The sequence below is a fragment of the Geospiza fortis genome, unplaced genomic scaffold (genome assembly GCF_000277835.1).
Source record: "Geospiza fortis unplaced genomic scaffold, GeoFor_1.0 scaffold184, whole genome shotgun sequence".
Lineage (NCBI taxonomy): Eukaryota > Metazoa > Chordata > Aves > Passeriformes > Thraupidae > Geospiza > Geospiza fortis.
Window position 1 is genome coordinate 9,131 of NW_005054688.1, and position 14,466 is coordinate 23,596.

The window sequence follows — 14,466 nt, forward strand, 5'->3', positions numbered from 1 at the left end:
CACAGGCTCCATTTGGATCCCAATGCTCCCAGGAATTTTCTCTTTGTCCCTGGGCGCTCACTGCAGGACTGGAGCCCAAACAACCCCATAAATCCTTCCAGCAGGACAATCCTGGGCTCGGGAGAGCTGTTCCCACGTGTTCCCCAAATCCTGGCCACCATTCCTGGCCTCATTCCCACCTTTTTTTTTGGGGGGCAGAAACGCCGTGTTCCCGAAATTTCCAAAGGGAAAACGCCAGGAATGGCTCAGTGATGTGACTCTGGGGTTGTTTTTTTTCCAGCTGAGGATCCCTCTGCACGTGCCACCACCCCAGGGGACACCCCAAAGTCACCCCAAGGGACATCCCAAGGTCCTGAGGCCACACAGGGAAGCTCCAAGATGATCCTGAGGAGAGCCCGGGTCACCTGTGCCGGAATTGCCTTCGCCCTCTGCCTCCAGCACCTCGTCAGTGCCATCGAGGTCCCTCTGGACCGTAAGTTTGGGATTTATCCTCTCCCAAAAATTCCTCGCTGGGTTAGGGAGGAGGTGGGAACATCCCAGGTGGATTTTCTCCTCCACAGCTGAGTTTTCTCCTCCACAGCTGAGTTTTCTCCTCCACAGTTGGGTTTTCTCCTCCAGATTTGGATTTTTCTCCTCCACATTTGTGTTTTCTTCTCCAGATTTGGAGTTTCTCCTTGACAATTGAATTTTCTCCCCCACATTTGAGTTTTCTTCTCCAAATTTGGGTTTTCTCCTCCACAGTTGGGTTTTCTCCTTGATAATTGAATTTTCTCCTCCACATTTGGATTTTCTCCTCCACATTTGGATTTTCTCCTCCAGAATTGGGTTTTCTTCTCCAAATTGGGTTTTGCTCTCCACAGTTGGGTTTTCCTCTCCACAGTTGGGTTTTCCCATCCACAATTAAGTTTTCTCTTCCACATTCGGGAGGAAAAGGGGTTTTTTTGGTAGGGTTTCCAAGGCCTGCAAAACCTGGATTTGTTTTCTGGCTCTGCTGGGAACAGGGTTGGAACAGGTTGAATTAACCTCCTGTCTTTTTCCCCTCTATGCTTTCCCTTTGGGAATAACAGCAAATATCCAGAGTGAATGTAAGTGTTCCCTTCCCCAAAACTGCATGAGGGGTCCCTGAGCAGTGGTACAAGGGGGATGTGGCCCCTTCTCAGCCACTTTTCCTGCATGTCCAGGTTGGGAAAGGCTGGAGCAGCTTGGGAAGAGCTCCCAGCTCCCTGTTCTGTCCCCAGAGCAGGGGCCCGGCTGTGTTTGCAGTGGGAAAGATGTTCCTGTAGGATTTGGGTTTGGAGAAGGGCAGGAATCCCCTCCTGGCTCCTGTTCCAGGCTCAGCCTCACATCCTGATGAGCTGGGAACATCCCTGGGTGCTTGGATCTTCACAGCCTTGGATCTTCACCCCAGGAGATGGGACCTGCAGTTCGGAGATCAGGGCTGGGTCCTATCACATCCATGGGGTTCCTGTGTCCCCTTTTTCCATCCCTGCCCTCCTAAATTCCAGGTCTGAGCTCCTTTGGGCTCATCCTGGGGGGTTCGAAAATCTTCCTTGCACCAGGAATTTCTCAGGATCCCTGACCCAGCCCCTTCTGAGCTGTAGATCCAGGATGAATTCCCACTGGATTCACGAGGCTGGAATTGCGACATTCCCTAAGGAGACCAAGATACAGAGAGGGAATTGAAGAATTTTGGTAGCTAGAGGACACTGTGATGCTCTGAGAGGTGATGAATTTGGGGAATTCACAGGAATTTCCTCAGGATTCAACCTCCAAATCACACACTTATCCGGGGGCAGGATCCCAGCAGGAGTTGCTGTGGGAAGGCACTGAGGGATCTCCCCCGGTTCCTCACGGATTTCCCGTTCCTCGCAGTGCCGCAGCCCCCCACAATCACCAAGCAATCCATCAAGGATTACATCGTGGATCCCAGGGATAACATCTTCATCGAATGCGAAGCCAAAGGCAACCCCGTTCCCATGTGAGTGCATTCCCAGCGCTCATCCCGCTGTCCCTCACCACTCCAGAACCTCTCCCACCCTCCCTGCCCAGCCCAGCCCATCCTGCTGCTGCCCCACCACAGGTAGGGACCTCCTTGGCGACATGGTCCCAAACCCAGCTTTTCCTTGCCATTCCAGCTTCTCCTGGACGCGGAACGGGAAGTTCTTCAACGTGGCCAAGGATCCCAAGGTGTCCATGAGGAGGAGATCGGGGACTTTGGTCATCGACTTCCACAGCGGGGGCCGGCCCGACGACTACGAGGGCGAGTACCAGTGCTTCGCCAGGAACGACTACGGCACGGCCCTTTCCAGCAAAATCCACCTCCAGGTTTCCAGTGAGTGATTCCAGGGAAGCAGAGCAGGGCCATGGGAGGTTTGGGGGGGACATCCAGCGCTCAAACGGCTCCAGGTGTGTCCAGGTGTGTCCAGGAGAGGAGGAAGGAATGGGGTTGTGTTTGGGAATAGCTCAGGGCGGAAGGGATGGATTTGAGGGTGTGGAATTGAGGATATGAATTTAAGGGTGTGGATTTGAGGGATGGATTTGAGGGCACGGAATTGAGGAAATGAATTTAAGGGGATGGATTTGAGGGATGGATTTGAGGGTGTGGAACTGAGGATATGAATTTAAGGGTAAGGATTTCAGGGATGGATTTGGGGGATGGATTTCAGGGTATGGATTTGAATATGGACCTGAGGACATAGATTTTAAGGGGATGGAATTGAGGACATGAATTTAAGGTGTAGATTTCAGGGATGGATTTGAGGGTATGGATTTGGGGGGTTTGGATTTAGGGGTATGGATTCCAGGGATGGATTTGAGGGTGTGGAATTGAGGAAATGAATTTAAGGGTATGGATTTGAGGGATGGATTTGGGGGATGGATTTCAGGGTATGGATTTGAATATGGACCTGAGGACATGGATTTTAAGGAGATGGAATTGAGGGGATGGAATTGAGGATATGAATTTAAGGGTATGGATTTCAGGGATGGATTTGGAGGGTATGGATTTGAAGGATGGATTTGGGGGCATGAATTCCAGGGAGTTTTGCACACGCCCAGATGAATTTTGCTCTGAAACCCGGTCGGATCCAACGAGAATCACTCCTGAGGAATCCTTCCCTCCTTTCCTCACTTTCCTTTGCTTCCCATGGCAGAATCTCCGCTGTGGCCCAAGGAAAAGGTGGATGTGATCGAGGTGGATGAGGGGGCCCCGCTGAGCCTGCAGTGCAATCCCCCACCCGGCCTCCCCGAGCCCGTCATCTTCTGGATGAGCAGCTGTGAGTCGGGAGCGCCTTTCCCACCTGGAATTCCAGGAATGGTGGCTCCATCACCTGTGGGATTTAAAATAACCATGGGTGGGACTGTTGCTGATAGTTTGGGGTTGGTTCTGTCAGCCTTGGGCTGTTCCTGTTAGTTTAGGGTTGTTTTTGATAGTTTAGCATTGTTTCTGCTAGTTTAGGGTAATTTCTGTTAGTTTAGGCCACTTCCTGCTCCTTTAGGGCTGGTCCTGATAGTTTAGGGTCATTTCTGCTTGATTAGGGTTGTTTCTGCAAGTTTAGGATCGTGGCTGCTAGCTCAGGGTCATTGCTGGTAGTTTAGGGTAATTACTGCTAATTAAGGGAACTTTCTGCTGATTTAGGGTCGTTACTGGTAGTTTAGGGTTTTTTTCTGCTAACTTAGGACACTTCCTGCTGGTTTCGGGTAGCTATTGTAATTTAGGGTCGTTACTGTAATTTAGGGTTTTTTTTCCTGCTAACTCAGGACACTTTCTGCTAGTTTAGGCTCATAACCACTAATTTAGGGCACTTCCTGCTAATTTAGGGCAGCTTCTGTTAGTTTAGGGCCCTTCCTCCTCGTTTGGGCTCACCACCCCTGCTCCACACCTCACACACCCTGTCCTTCATCCCTCCACCATGCCTGCTCTCCATAAATCCTTTGTGGCCCCGAATTGCTGCCTGGACCGGAATTCCTGCCCAGCCCTGAATTCCCACCTGGCCCTAAATTCCCGCCTCTCCCCCGCAGCCATGGAGCCGATCCCGCAGGACAAGCGCGTGTCCCAAGGCCACAACGGGGACCTTTACTTCTCCAACGTGCTGGCGCAGGACGCGCTGACCGACTACAGCTGCAACGCCCGCTTCCACTTCACCCACACCATCCAGCAGAAGAACCCCTACACGCTCAAGGTCAAAACCAGTAAGTGGCTCACTGGGGGGACCAGTTCGGGCTCCATCCCGAAGGGTTTTCTGGCCAGGAATCCAGGAAGGGAAGAGTGGCTCCCGTGGTTTGGTTCGGGTGGGGTAAGGAGGGGTTTGGGTGGTTTTGGGGTGGGTGGGGAGGGAGGGGTTGTAACTTCCTGGTTTTGGGGTTTCAGAGGTGGTTTGGTGTAGGAATTGCCAATTCTGTGTGTTTGGGGTAAAACTGAGAGTGTTTTGCAGATGGGGCATTCCCATCTCCAGGGAAATGCAGGAATTCCCAATTCCATGTGTTTGGCGTAAAACTGGGAGTGTTTCGCAGATGGGGGAGTTCCCATCTCCAGGGAAATGCAGGAATTGCCAATTCTGCACGTTTGGGGTAAAACGGGGAATGTTTTCACGGGGGTGTGGCATTCCCACTGTCTCCAGGGAAGTGTAAAATATCCAGAGGTAGCTTGAAGCAGGAATCACCAAATCCTGATGTTGGGATGAAACTGGGAGTGTTTCAGCACAGTTGGGGCATTCCCACCACCTCCAGGAAAATGCAGGAATCCCCAATTCCGAGTGTTTGGGGTAAACTGGAGAGTGTTTCGCAAATGGGGCATTCCCACATTCCCACTGTCTCCAGGGAAATGGGATCTTTGGTGCAGGAATCGCCAATTCCGCATGTTTGGGATAAAACTGGGAGTGTTTCAGCCCATATGGAGCATCCCCATCATCTCCAGGGAAATGCAGGGATCACCAGTTCCGTGTGTTTGGGATAAATTACAGAGTTTTGACACATCTGGAGCGTTCCTACTGTCTCCAGGGAAATGTAAAATATCCAGAGGTGTTTTGGGGCAGGAATCACCAATTCCGTGTGTTTGGGATAAACTGGAGAATGTTTCTCTATCATCAGGGAAATTCATCTCCAGGGAAGTGTAAAATACCCAGAGGTAACTTGGAGCAGGAATCACCAATTCCACGTCTTTGGGATAAAAATGGGAGTGTTGCCACATTCCCACCAGGTTCAGGGAAATGTAAAATGCCCAGGGATATTCTGGGGAGGTGGAGTTGGCCATGGCTTGCTCCAGGGGATTGCAGGTGGAAAAACAAGAGCGGAATGTGGCTGTGGATATTTCTGGGCCTCCTTTGCTCCGGGAAGTGCCTCGAGCAATGTGGGAGCCTCTGGAATCTGGTGGGAACCTCTGGAATCCAGTGGGAGCCTCTGGAATCCAGTGGGACACCCAGGATGGGCGTCCCCATGTGTCCCCACCGAGCATCGCTGAGGGGACCCCAGGGGCTCTCTCTGGAGCCTTTCAGTTGGCTCTGGGCCCTTCCAGGGCCCATTTTCCTCCAGGAGTGAGAATTCCTGAAGGAAAAGGAATTCCTGGCGCACTGGGCTGGCTCTGGAAGAGGGAATGGGGGCAGTTTGAGGGACACGAGGACCCTGAGCTGTCACAGGGGCTTGAGGTGGCAAGATCCTCCACGAACACCAACCATCAGTGGGCAGGAGCTCCCGCCCATTCCCAGCATTCCCAGGAAGATCCAACTGGAAGGTGCTGGCGGGTTTCTGGGAAGCACCAGGCGCTCCTGAATGCTGGTGGGAGGAATTTAATTTGATTTCCCGGCAGCTTGAATGAACAGGAATGTGGTGAGAGGGACCTGGGAGTGACGAGTTTTCCACCTCGGTGTAGCAGCTCCTCCTCGGTGCAAAGCTGGAGTAGGGAATCAGGGATTTAAATCATTCCAATGGGTTCTTTCCCAGTGCTGGGAATGCGGGCAGCTCATTCATTCCGGATATCATTTGTAAATTTTGGATATTATTTGTGAATTCCGAATATTTGTCTGTTTGAAGAGCTGGGCAAAGAAAACCCTGGCATTTATTTTTGGGGAAAATCCCAGCAAACAAAGATCTGTGGGGTTTGGAGCCTCCAAGGGCTCCACCCTGGTGATTTATCCAGCTCTGGAAGTGACCTGGATGACATCCTGGTGGATTTTCATGGATTTGAGCTCCCCTCAGGTGTCCCCACATCCCTTCACTCCCAGACCTTGGAAAATCAAATCCTTCTTTTCCAGTTTTCCTTGGGACACAGCTGTTGTAGGATCAGAGGCAAATTCCACCCCAGGAAGCTCCCAGATTCCTTAAAACTTTTGGAACTGGGGCTTTAATTTCCAATTTAAAAAATTCTTTATCCATAAAGTGTTGGAAGGGGACAATGTCGGATTTGTCCTGAGCTCTTGGATCATCTCAGCCTTAATCCTTGAGTTTGGTCCTTCAAAGGGATTTTACAGCAGGTTGTGCTCTAAAAAAATTACTATTATTATTATTATTATTATTATTATTTCATCTCCTCCTTGCCTTCCTACATCATTGTCCAGCTGTGTCCATCCCATGGAAAAAAGCAGCTGGAACACGAAATTTTTGTAGTCAAAAAACAGAGAAAAAAAAAACCATTTTCCCCTCCAAATTGCTCCAGTTTTTGCGTTTTCCCAAAGATTCCAAAGAGTAAAACATTCCAAGGAAATATTGGCTCTACAATTCCCACACTTTAAGCTTTTCCCGCCCCTTGGAGAGGGAAATCAGCCCCTTTTCCTGCTGCTCCTCCTGTGTTTGTCCTGGAAGGCGCCGTGCTCCAAGTGCTTTTGGATCCCTGCTCCTGCCTCTCCCATCCTTGCTGATTTCTGGGTCCTCGCTGATTTCTGGGAATTCTCGCGTTCCCCACCCTCTCCTATCCTTGGTCCTTTTTTTTGGGACTTCCCATGTCTCCATCCTGGCTGTTTTTTGGGATGTCACCATGTCACCTACCCTGTCCTATCTTGCTGGTTTTTGGGATGTCACCATGTCCTCCACCCTGGCTGTTTTTTGGGAATTCCTCATGTCTCCATCCTGTCTGTTTTTGGGATGTCCTAGTGTTCCCTACCCTGTCCCATCCTGGCTGTTTTTTGGGAATTCTCCATGTCCCCATCCTGACTGCTTTTTGAGATGTCCCCATGTCCCCCATCCTAGCTGTTTTTGGGAATTTCCCCCCGTCCTTGTGGTTTTTGGGATGTCCCCATGTCCCCCATCCTGGCTGTTTTTTGGGAATTCCCTGTGTTCCCACCCTGGCTGGTTTTTGGGATACCCCAGTGTTCCCCACCCTGTCCCATCCTGGCTGTTTTTTGGGATGTCCTTGTGTCCCCATCCTGGCTATTTTTTCGAATTCCCCATGTCCCCCATTCTGGCTGGTTTTTTTGGGAATTCCCGTGTCCCCTTCCCACGCTGTCCCCGCCTCCCCGGCGCCGCTCACGGTGTTTTGTTCAATTGCAGAGAAGTCCCATAACGAAACGTCTTTAGGAAATTCCCCCGCCATGTACCGCGGTGAGTCCACGCTGGCTTTGGGAGTCCCGGCTTAACCCAGTCCCGCCTAACCCCACTGACCCCATTCCCTGCCCGTGTCCCTTCTGCTGTCGCCGTGTCCCCATTGTGGCCTCAGCTTTGCCAAAATTTATCGGCATAAATCCATCCAAGCAACCACAAAACCCCACAAAGTTCCCCATTTCTGCTGAGCGGGGTTTAAGTGAGTTAAGCCCAGCTTGGGGGGTTTGGGGTTTTTAGGGTCTGCCCCAAGTGGCTGAGCTGAGTTTGGTCCCTCCTGGGCAAAGCTCGGGATTTAAATGTCAGATCCTCATCCCTCTTTTCTGTGTCTCCAGAAGAACATTTCTGGCAGGAGCATTCCTGGGATTTCCAGCTGAACTCAGGCAGGGATAAAAAGAGGGAAGAAAATGAGGAATTTTTGGGTTTTCCTGAAATCTGAGTGATTCCTGTGCAGAGAGGTTGGACATGAGCTGGATGCTTCCACAGCCTCCTGCCCTTTGTTGGGACAGGAAATTCCCTCTGGATTCTGTGGCTGTTGGGAGAATCCCATCCCAAAGTCCTAAATCTGGGCAGGGAATTCCCTCTGGATTCTACATTTGTTGGGAGAATCCCATCCCAAAATCCTAAATCTGGGCAGGGAATTCCCTCTGGATTCTGCATCTGTTGGGAGAATCCTATCCCAAAATCCTAAATTTGGGCAGGGAATTCCCTCTGGATTCTGCATCTGTTGGGAGAATGCCATCCCAAAGTCCTAAATCTGGGCAGGGAATTCCCTCTGGATTCTGTGGCTGTTGGGAGAATGCCATCCCAAAGTCCTAAATCTGGGCAGGGAATTCCCTCTGGATTCTGTCCCTTCTGGGAGAAGCTCATCCCAAAATCCTAAATGGTGCCTCAGGCACAAAAACCCCAGGATTGGCTGCCCTGGGAATGGGTTGGAATTGTCGGGGATGTGTTGGGATAACAAGGGCAGCCGTGAGGGATTTTAGGGAGCGGGAGATGGGGCAGGTTTGGGAATCCTGGGAATGTCACCACCTCTCCAAAGCCACCATGAATTCCAACTTCTCCCAGACCTGGAGTTGTCCCGGACAGGATTCACTTCCTGCCCTTCCTGCTGCTCTTGGGGCCGGGGTTGTGTGGGGGGAGCTCTGGGAATGTCCCTTGCTGTCCCCACCGTGTCCTGGAGTGAAATCCCTGTGGAGCTGGAGCTTCCTCGGGGCCTGGCACAGCCCAGGGCACAATTCCCATCCCACGGGGACTTTTGGGGACAAGGGGAGCGTTGCCAGCTGGGAGAGGTGGAGAAGAGCAGGATGTGCCAGGCCAGGGCACGGCCAAGGGAATTGGGATCCTGGCATCGGGAGCAGGAGGGTTTGGAGGGAGCTGAGGAGCTGGGAAAGGCTCAGCAGCGGGATTGGCCCGCGAGGAAATGCTGGAATGGGCTGGACAGCCTGGGAATGCTTGGAAAAATGGTTGGGAAAAGGGATTGGCAGCAAAATCAGCTTTGGTGGGAGCAGCATCGACCACCCAGAAGGAAGGGGATGAGAGATGGGACAGGGACAAAGAGAATTCCAGTGGAGAGTTTTCCTGGGCTTCCGTTTTTTATTCCCATTGGATATCTTCATTCAGGAAAATGGGATCTTGAGAGTGGCTCCATCAGGAAAATGGGATTTTATCCACACAATCCCATTCTGTCCCTCATTTCATGGGTGCACAGGAGAAACTTCCTGCTCTTTGTGTCGTAACATTCCCTGGAAAACTTCCTGGCTCCAGAGGATGCAGATCCCCCTCTCCCACCCCTGTGCAGACCTGGACTCCAACCCAGGCCTTAATTAACCCAATAATTAATGAGCTGGGGGTAACAATTCTTCCCCTCAGTCCTTTCTCCTTGTGGCTGCCCCAGCGTTCCTCCCTGGAATGACCTGGCTGGGAATTCTGGAGATTTGGGATGTGGAGAGGGACGTGAATCCCAAGGATTTGGGGTGCTGGGGGGATTTTGGGGCTCTAGCTGTTCTTCCTTGGGGTGCAGATCCTCAGGATCCCGGCTCGGCTCCAGAGGCAGCTGGAAAAAGGGTCTGGAAGGCTGGGAATCCCATTCCCGGGATGTTCCTGAGCTTGGGAATGGGGGATCTGCTGGTGGGGACGTGGAGCATGGGAGATTTGCGGGACACTCGTCCCAAATTCCTCTGCAGGGCCGGGATAACCACAGGAAGTGTCACCCACCCCTTGTCCCCAGGGCTTGGAATGGCGATTCCCAGAATTCCGTGGGCAATTATCAGGGAAAAACAATCCAAAAGGATAAATGGAATATTTCATTAGCAGAATTTCCCACTTTTTTTTTCCCCTTTTCAATGGAATTAAAACCTTGTGGGGCTGAGCAGCTGGGATGTGTTGGGACGAGCACGTCCTTGGAAAACATAGCTGCTGGAGGAATTTTAGATGGGAAAGGGGCAGCTCTGGGATGGGAATCAGATGTTTCTGGGATGATCCCTGTTCACAGCAAAACTTGGGAGCAGAGTCAATTTTTAAGCCGAAATAAACAGCCCTAGGATTTGTTTTTCCAGCTTGGATCCATCCAGAGGGATGAGGGAAAGCTTGGCACTTCCAGCTGGAACTTCCACATGCTCAGAACCTCTGGTTCTGAGGGAATTTCTGGCTGCTCCCTGTTAGAAACAGCAAAATATATATTATTTATCAAGTTTTATTTATTATTTATTAATTGTGCTGTGCTGAGGCAAAAATCAGGCTTTTTTTCCATGCCGCCCTTAGGTTCATTAAAGCCAGGAGGGTACTAATTAATCTCCCCGATTTTTAATTGCCACCATTAATACAGGCTTGTAAAATCCGGCTTGCTCCGCTTAGCGCTTCCAATTATCCCACAGGATCCAGAGTGGGAATAAATCCTGATCAAAGCCAATCTCGGCTGATAAAATAATTAATTCCCATTTTCTGGTTTGGCGGGAGAAGCTCCCAGTTGTGGTGGAGGTTTGGGGGCTCTGCCCTGGGATGGGCCGAGCTGGTTTCACCGGGAATGAGACTAAACCAGGAGCAGGGATGCAGACAGACCTGGAGAAGTCAGATTTTCGGGATAAAGTTGGGATTTTCCTGCCCTGGTAATCCATTAATCCCTAATTGACTAACTGGGAGTGCGCGCGGAGCCTGTGGGAGCGGCGGGATGTGGGCGTGGAGCCAATTCCAAGCATTCCATGGATGAATCCAGGGGTTGGGTTTTCCTTCCCTGAGGTGGGAATTCCAGGAAGAGCCCCCATCCTCACTCCCCTCCTCCTTCCCCTGCCGCAGCTCTGGAAGTTTCCCAAAATTCCCAAAATCCTCCCACTCACTGAGCCAAGGAAACTTTGGTCTCTACGCATGGATCACTCCAGGATTTTTTGTGTCCCTGCTCCGATCCCATCCCATCCCTTTCCTAATCCCATAACATCCATCCCTGCTACTGCTGCTTTCCCGCCCATCTCATCCTGCTTTGTCCTCACTGATCCAGATCTAGGTCAATCATTCCACTCCTTAATGGAATTTTTTCCATGAATAATTAATTTTTTCCCCCTGCACAGAGGCCTTCACTGTGTGTGGGTCCACAGGGAATTGTCTCGTGTCTTCACTTTGTGTTTTTTCCCATTTAACTTCCCTGTCCAGCCCTAAATGGGTCATTTTGGTGGCTGAGCTGTCCCTTTCCAAGGGGAACCGTCCTTCCAGGCCTCCAGGAAAGCTGGAAAACCTCCTTGGTGCTGCTGGAGCCCTGGGAATGCTCTGCATCCTGGAGAATTCTGTGGAAAAGAAGCTCTGGGTCTGAATAAACCCTTTCCGTGCCCATTTTTCCTGCTGTCCTTCATTATACGTTACATCCATCAATATTCCCCAATTCCATCTGATTCCAGCCCGTTTTCCAGAGGCAGGGAGGGCAGGAAAAGCAGGAACTGATGGAATGGGGACCATCCCTGATGCTCAGTCCCCTCTGCTGCTCCTTCTCTCCCCTGCCTCCCAAACTTCCTCTCTCCCCTTCTTTTTTCCAATCCCAAATTCATTTGGAGCCCCCCTTCCCTTTCCAGGCACATTCCTGGGTGAGTTCAGAATCTCAGGATTGCTGGGGAGGTGACACCTTCTGCGAATTCCCAGAGATTTTTAAAAGACCCCTGTTCTGTTTTCTTTTTTTTTTCTTTTGGTTTTTTTTGTTTTTCTTTGGTTTTATTTTCGGGGTTTTTTTTTCGTTTTTCCTTCTCTCCTGCTGATTCCAGCCCGAGGGATCTCAGAAACCACCCCCAGCTTCATGTATCCCTACGGAACTTCCAGCAGCCAGATGGTGCTCCGAGGGGTGGATCTCCTGCTGGAATGCATTGCCTCCGGAGTGTACGTACCATGGAGAGGGCGATTCCCAGCAATTCCCAGCGGGATCAGCGCAAGGAATCACCCCTGGATTGGGAAAAAGGGACCATTCCCTCCTTTTTTGTTAACAATGCTCCCATAACCTGCTCGATGAGCAAATGGGAATGCTGAAGTTTCCAGGTGTCCTCAGATCCTTGTCCAAGGAAAATTTCCCACTGGTTTTCCCTAAAATTTGGGAATTTCCCGGGACCTCCTCACCACGCTGTGTGGGGGAGGACATTGATGTCCCTCAGAAATGTCCTGGGCTTGTGGTCCAGCCCACACCATCAGACCATAGTCAGGGATGGGCTTTGATGTCCCTTCCACCCCAAACCATTCCAGAATTCCACGATCCTGCATTCCCAGGAGGATCAGGAGGAGAACGCCGTTCCTGACCCGCTGGGAATGCTCAGGGCCGTGGTTTAGGGGCAGTGGTGGGAAGGAGGGTGATGGGAATAACGGTGGTCCACCAGTTAGATCAGACCTTTCCCCTGGCTTTTGGTGGTTCCCAGGATGGGAATTTCACTGTTATTTAGGAATCAGAGCTCTTTACTTGGGAGTCATTCCCTGGCCTTTGGGAAAGCTCTGATCTGCCCCCCTCTCCTCAGACCAGCGCCGGACATCATGTGGTACAAGAAAGGCGGGGAGCTCCCGGTGGGTAAAACCAAGCTGGAGAACTTCAACAAGGCCCTGCGCATCTCCAACGTGTCCGAGGAGGACTCCGGGGAGTATTTCTGCCTGGCCTCCAACAAGATGGGCAGCATCCGCCACACGATCTCGGTGAGAGTGAAGGGTACGTCACCTTTACCTTCCCTCTTCGGGTCCCGGCCTCCTGGAGCCGGGAGGGGACATCCATGGAATGCTGGGAGGGACAGCAGGGCCTTTCCCCAGGGAAGGGTCTGTGTCCTTCAGGGAATCATGGAATGGGTTGGGTTGGAAAGATGTCAGAGATCGCCCAGTTCCGGGACACATTCTATGATCCCATGTTGCTCCAAGCCCCATCAAACCCGGCCTTGGGCACTCCCAGGGGTGGAGCAGCCACGGCTTCTCTGGGAATTCCATCCCAGCCCTTCCTCACCCTGATTCCACCCCAATAACCCATCTAAATCTTCCCTTTTTTGAATTAAATCTTGTCCAAACGGCCCCAAAAGCAGGAGGGGATGGGAACCCTCTGATAGAAGTGGTGGTGGGTTTGTGTGGCATGGGAGAGGAAAGGGGTCTCTCCTCCTTCACTGAATCCCGGGAAACCCACTCGGTTTTTCCATCGCCTTCCTCCCCCAGGGAGTGTTGGATGGGGGGAATTTGGGGGTGGTGCCGCTGTCCCTGTGTCACCGGGGCTGTTTTCCAGCTGCTCCCTACTGGCTGGATGAGCCAGAGAACCTGATCCTGGCCCCCGGCGAGGACGGCAGGCTCGTGTGCCGGGCCAACGGCAACCCCAAACCGTCCATCCAGTGGCTGGTGAACGGCGAGCCCATCGAATGTGAGTGAGGGAGAGACTGGGCTTCCTTCTCCAAAATCCCTGCCAAAATCCCAGCCCAAAATCCCAACCAAGGATATCCTGGCTGAGCATGAGCTAAAGTGGCTTCCTCCTCCAAAATCACAGCCAAAATCCCACCAAAATCCCAGCCAAGGGCCTCATAGCTGAGCGTGAGCCACAGTTGCCTCCTTCTCCAAAATCCCAGCCCAAATCCCAGTCAAGGATATCCTGGCTGAGCACAAGTCAGAGTTGCTTCTTTCTCCAAAATCCCATCAAAATCCCAGCCAAAGATCTCACGGCCGACCATGAGCCACAGTTGCCTCCTTCTCCAAAATCTCAGCCAAAATCCCACCAGAATCCCAGGCAAGGGTCTCATGGCTGAGCATGAGCCAGAGTTTCCTCCTTCTCCAAAATCCCAGCCCAAATCCTAGCCCGCGTCTCAGTCAAGGGTCTCCTGGCTGAGCATGTGCCAGAGCTGCTGGTGGGGTCCACCACCCACGTGAACCCCCAGCTTGTCTGGGATGGGCCCAGTTCAGCCAGTGGCTCCCAGTCGTGTCTGTGGAGCTCACATAGCACCACCAGGTTTGAACCAGGCTGAGCCGGGAGGACGCTCCATGAGATTACGGGGTGGATTTTCATTTGGAACCGAATCGAAGGAGCTGTCCTTGTTTTGAAGCGTCCCCGCCCAACCCGAGCCGGGAGGTGGCCGGGGACACCATCGTGTTCCGGGACACGCAGATCGGCAGCAGCGCCGTGTACCAGTGCAACGCGTCCAACGAGCATGGCTACCTGCTGGCCAACGCCTTCGTCAGTGTGCTGGGTGAGTCTGCAGGAATGAGAGCCCCCAAAACTCAAATTTCCACGGAATCCGAGGTTGGAAAGGACCTCAAAGCTCGTCTCAAATCTCGTCTTAAAAGGGTGGATGTGTCTCTTTGTGCCAAGGTTGGTTTCATGGGTTGGTTTCATAGGTTGGGTCATAGGTTGGTTTTGATGATCTTAAAGGTCTTCTCCAACCTTGCTGGAAACGTTTTCTGACCTTTTTCCAACTGGTTGGTTCTGGGATTCATCCAAAATTCCACCCTCTCGGAAGA

General features: G+C 51.8%; 1 protein-coding gene across 14 annotated transcripts in view; it reads left to right on the forward strand.

Annotated features, from left to right (window-relative positions):
* Positions 1-282: 282 nt before the first annotated feature.
* Positions 283-14,466, forward strand: part of NFASC (neurofascin) — a 54,183-nt gene continuing 39,999 nt past the window's right edge. For 13 of the 14 annotated variants that reach the window (XR_004082709.1, XM_031065154.1, XM_031065144.1 and 10 more), the window contains exons 1-10: positions 283-472; positions 1,068-1,085; positions 1,873-1,978; positions 2,136-2,332; positions 3,153-3,275; positions 4,021-4,191; positions 11,772-11,883; positions 12,507-12,691; positions 13,247-13,378; positions 14,052-14,195. Coding sequence is in view for 13 of the 14 variants with exons in the window: in XM_031065154.1 (XP_030921014.1) it covers positions 379-472; positions 1,068-1,085; positions 1,873-1,978; positions 2,136-2,332; positions 3,153-3,275; positions 4,021-4,191; positions 11,772-11,883; positions 12,507-12,691; positions 13,247-13,378; positions 14,052-14,195 (1,282 nt within the window). In the remaining variant the exon portion in view is untranslated. The remainder of the gene's footprint in view (positions 473-1,067; positions 1,086-1,872; positions 1,979-2,135; positions 2,333-3,152; positions 3,276-4,020; positions 4,192-11,771; positions 11,884-12,506; positions 12,692-13,246; positions 13,379-14,051; positions 14,196-14,466) is intronic. The other variant, XM_031065146.1, reaches the window with a different exon arrangement.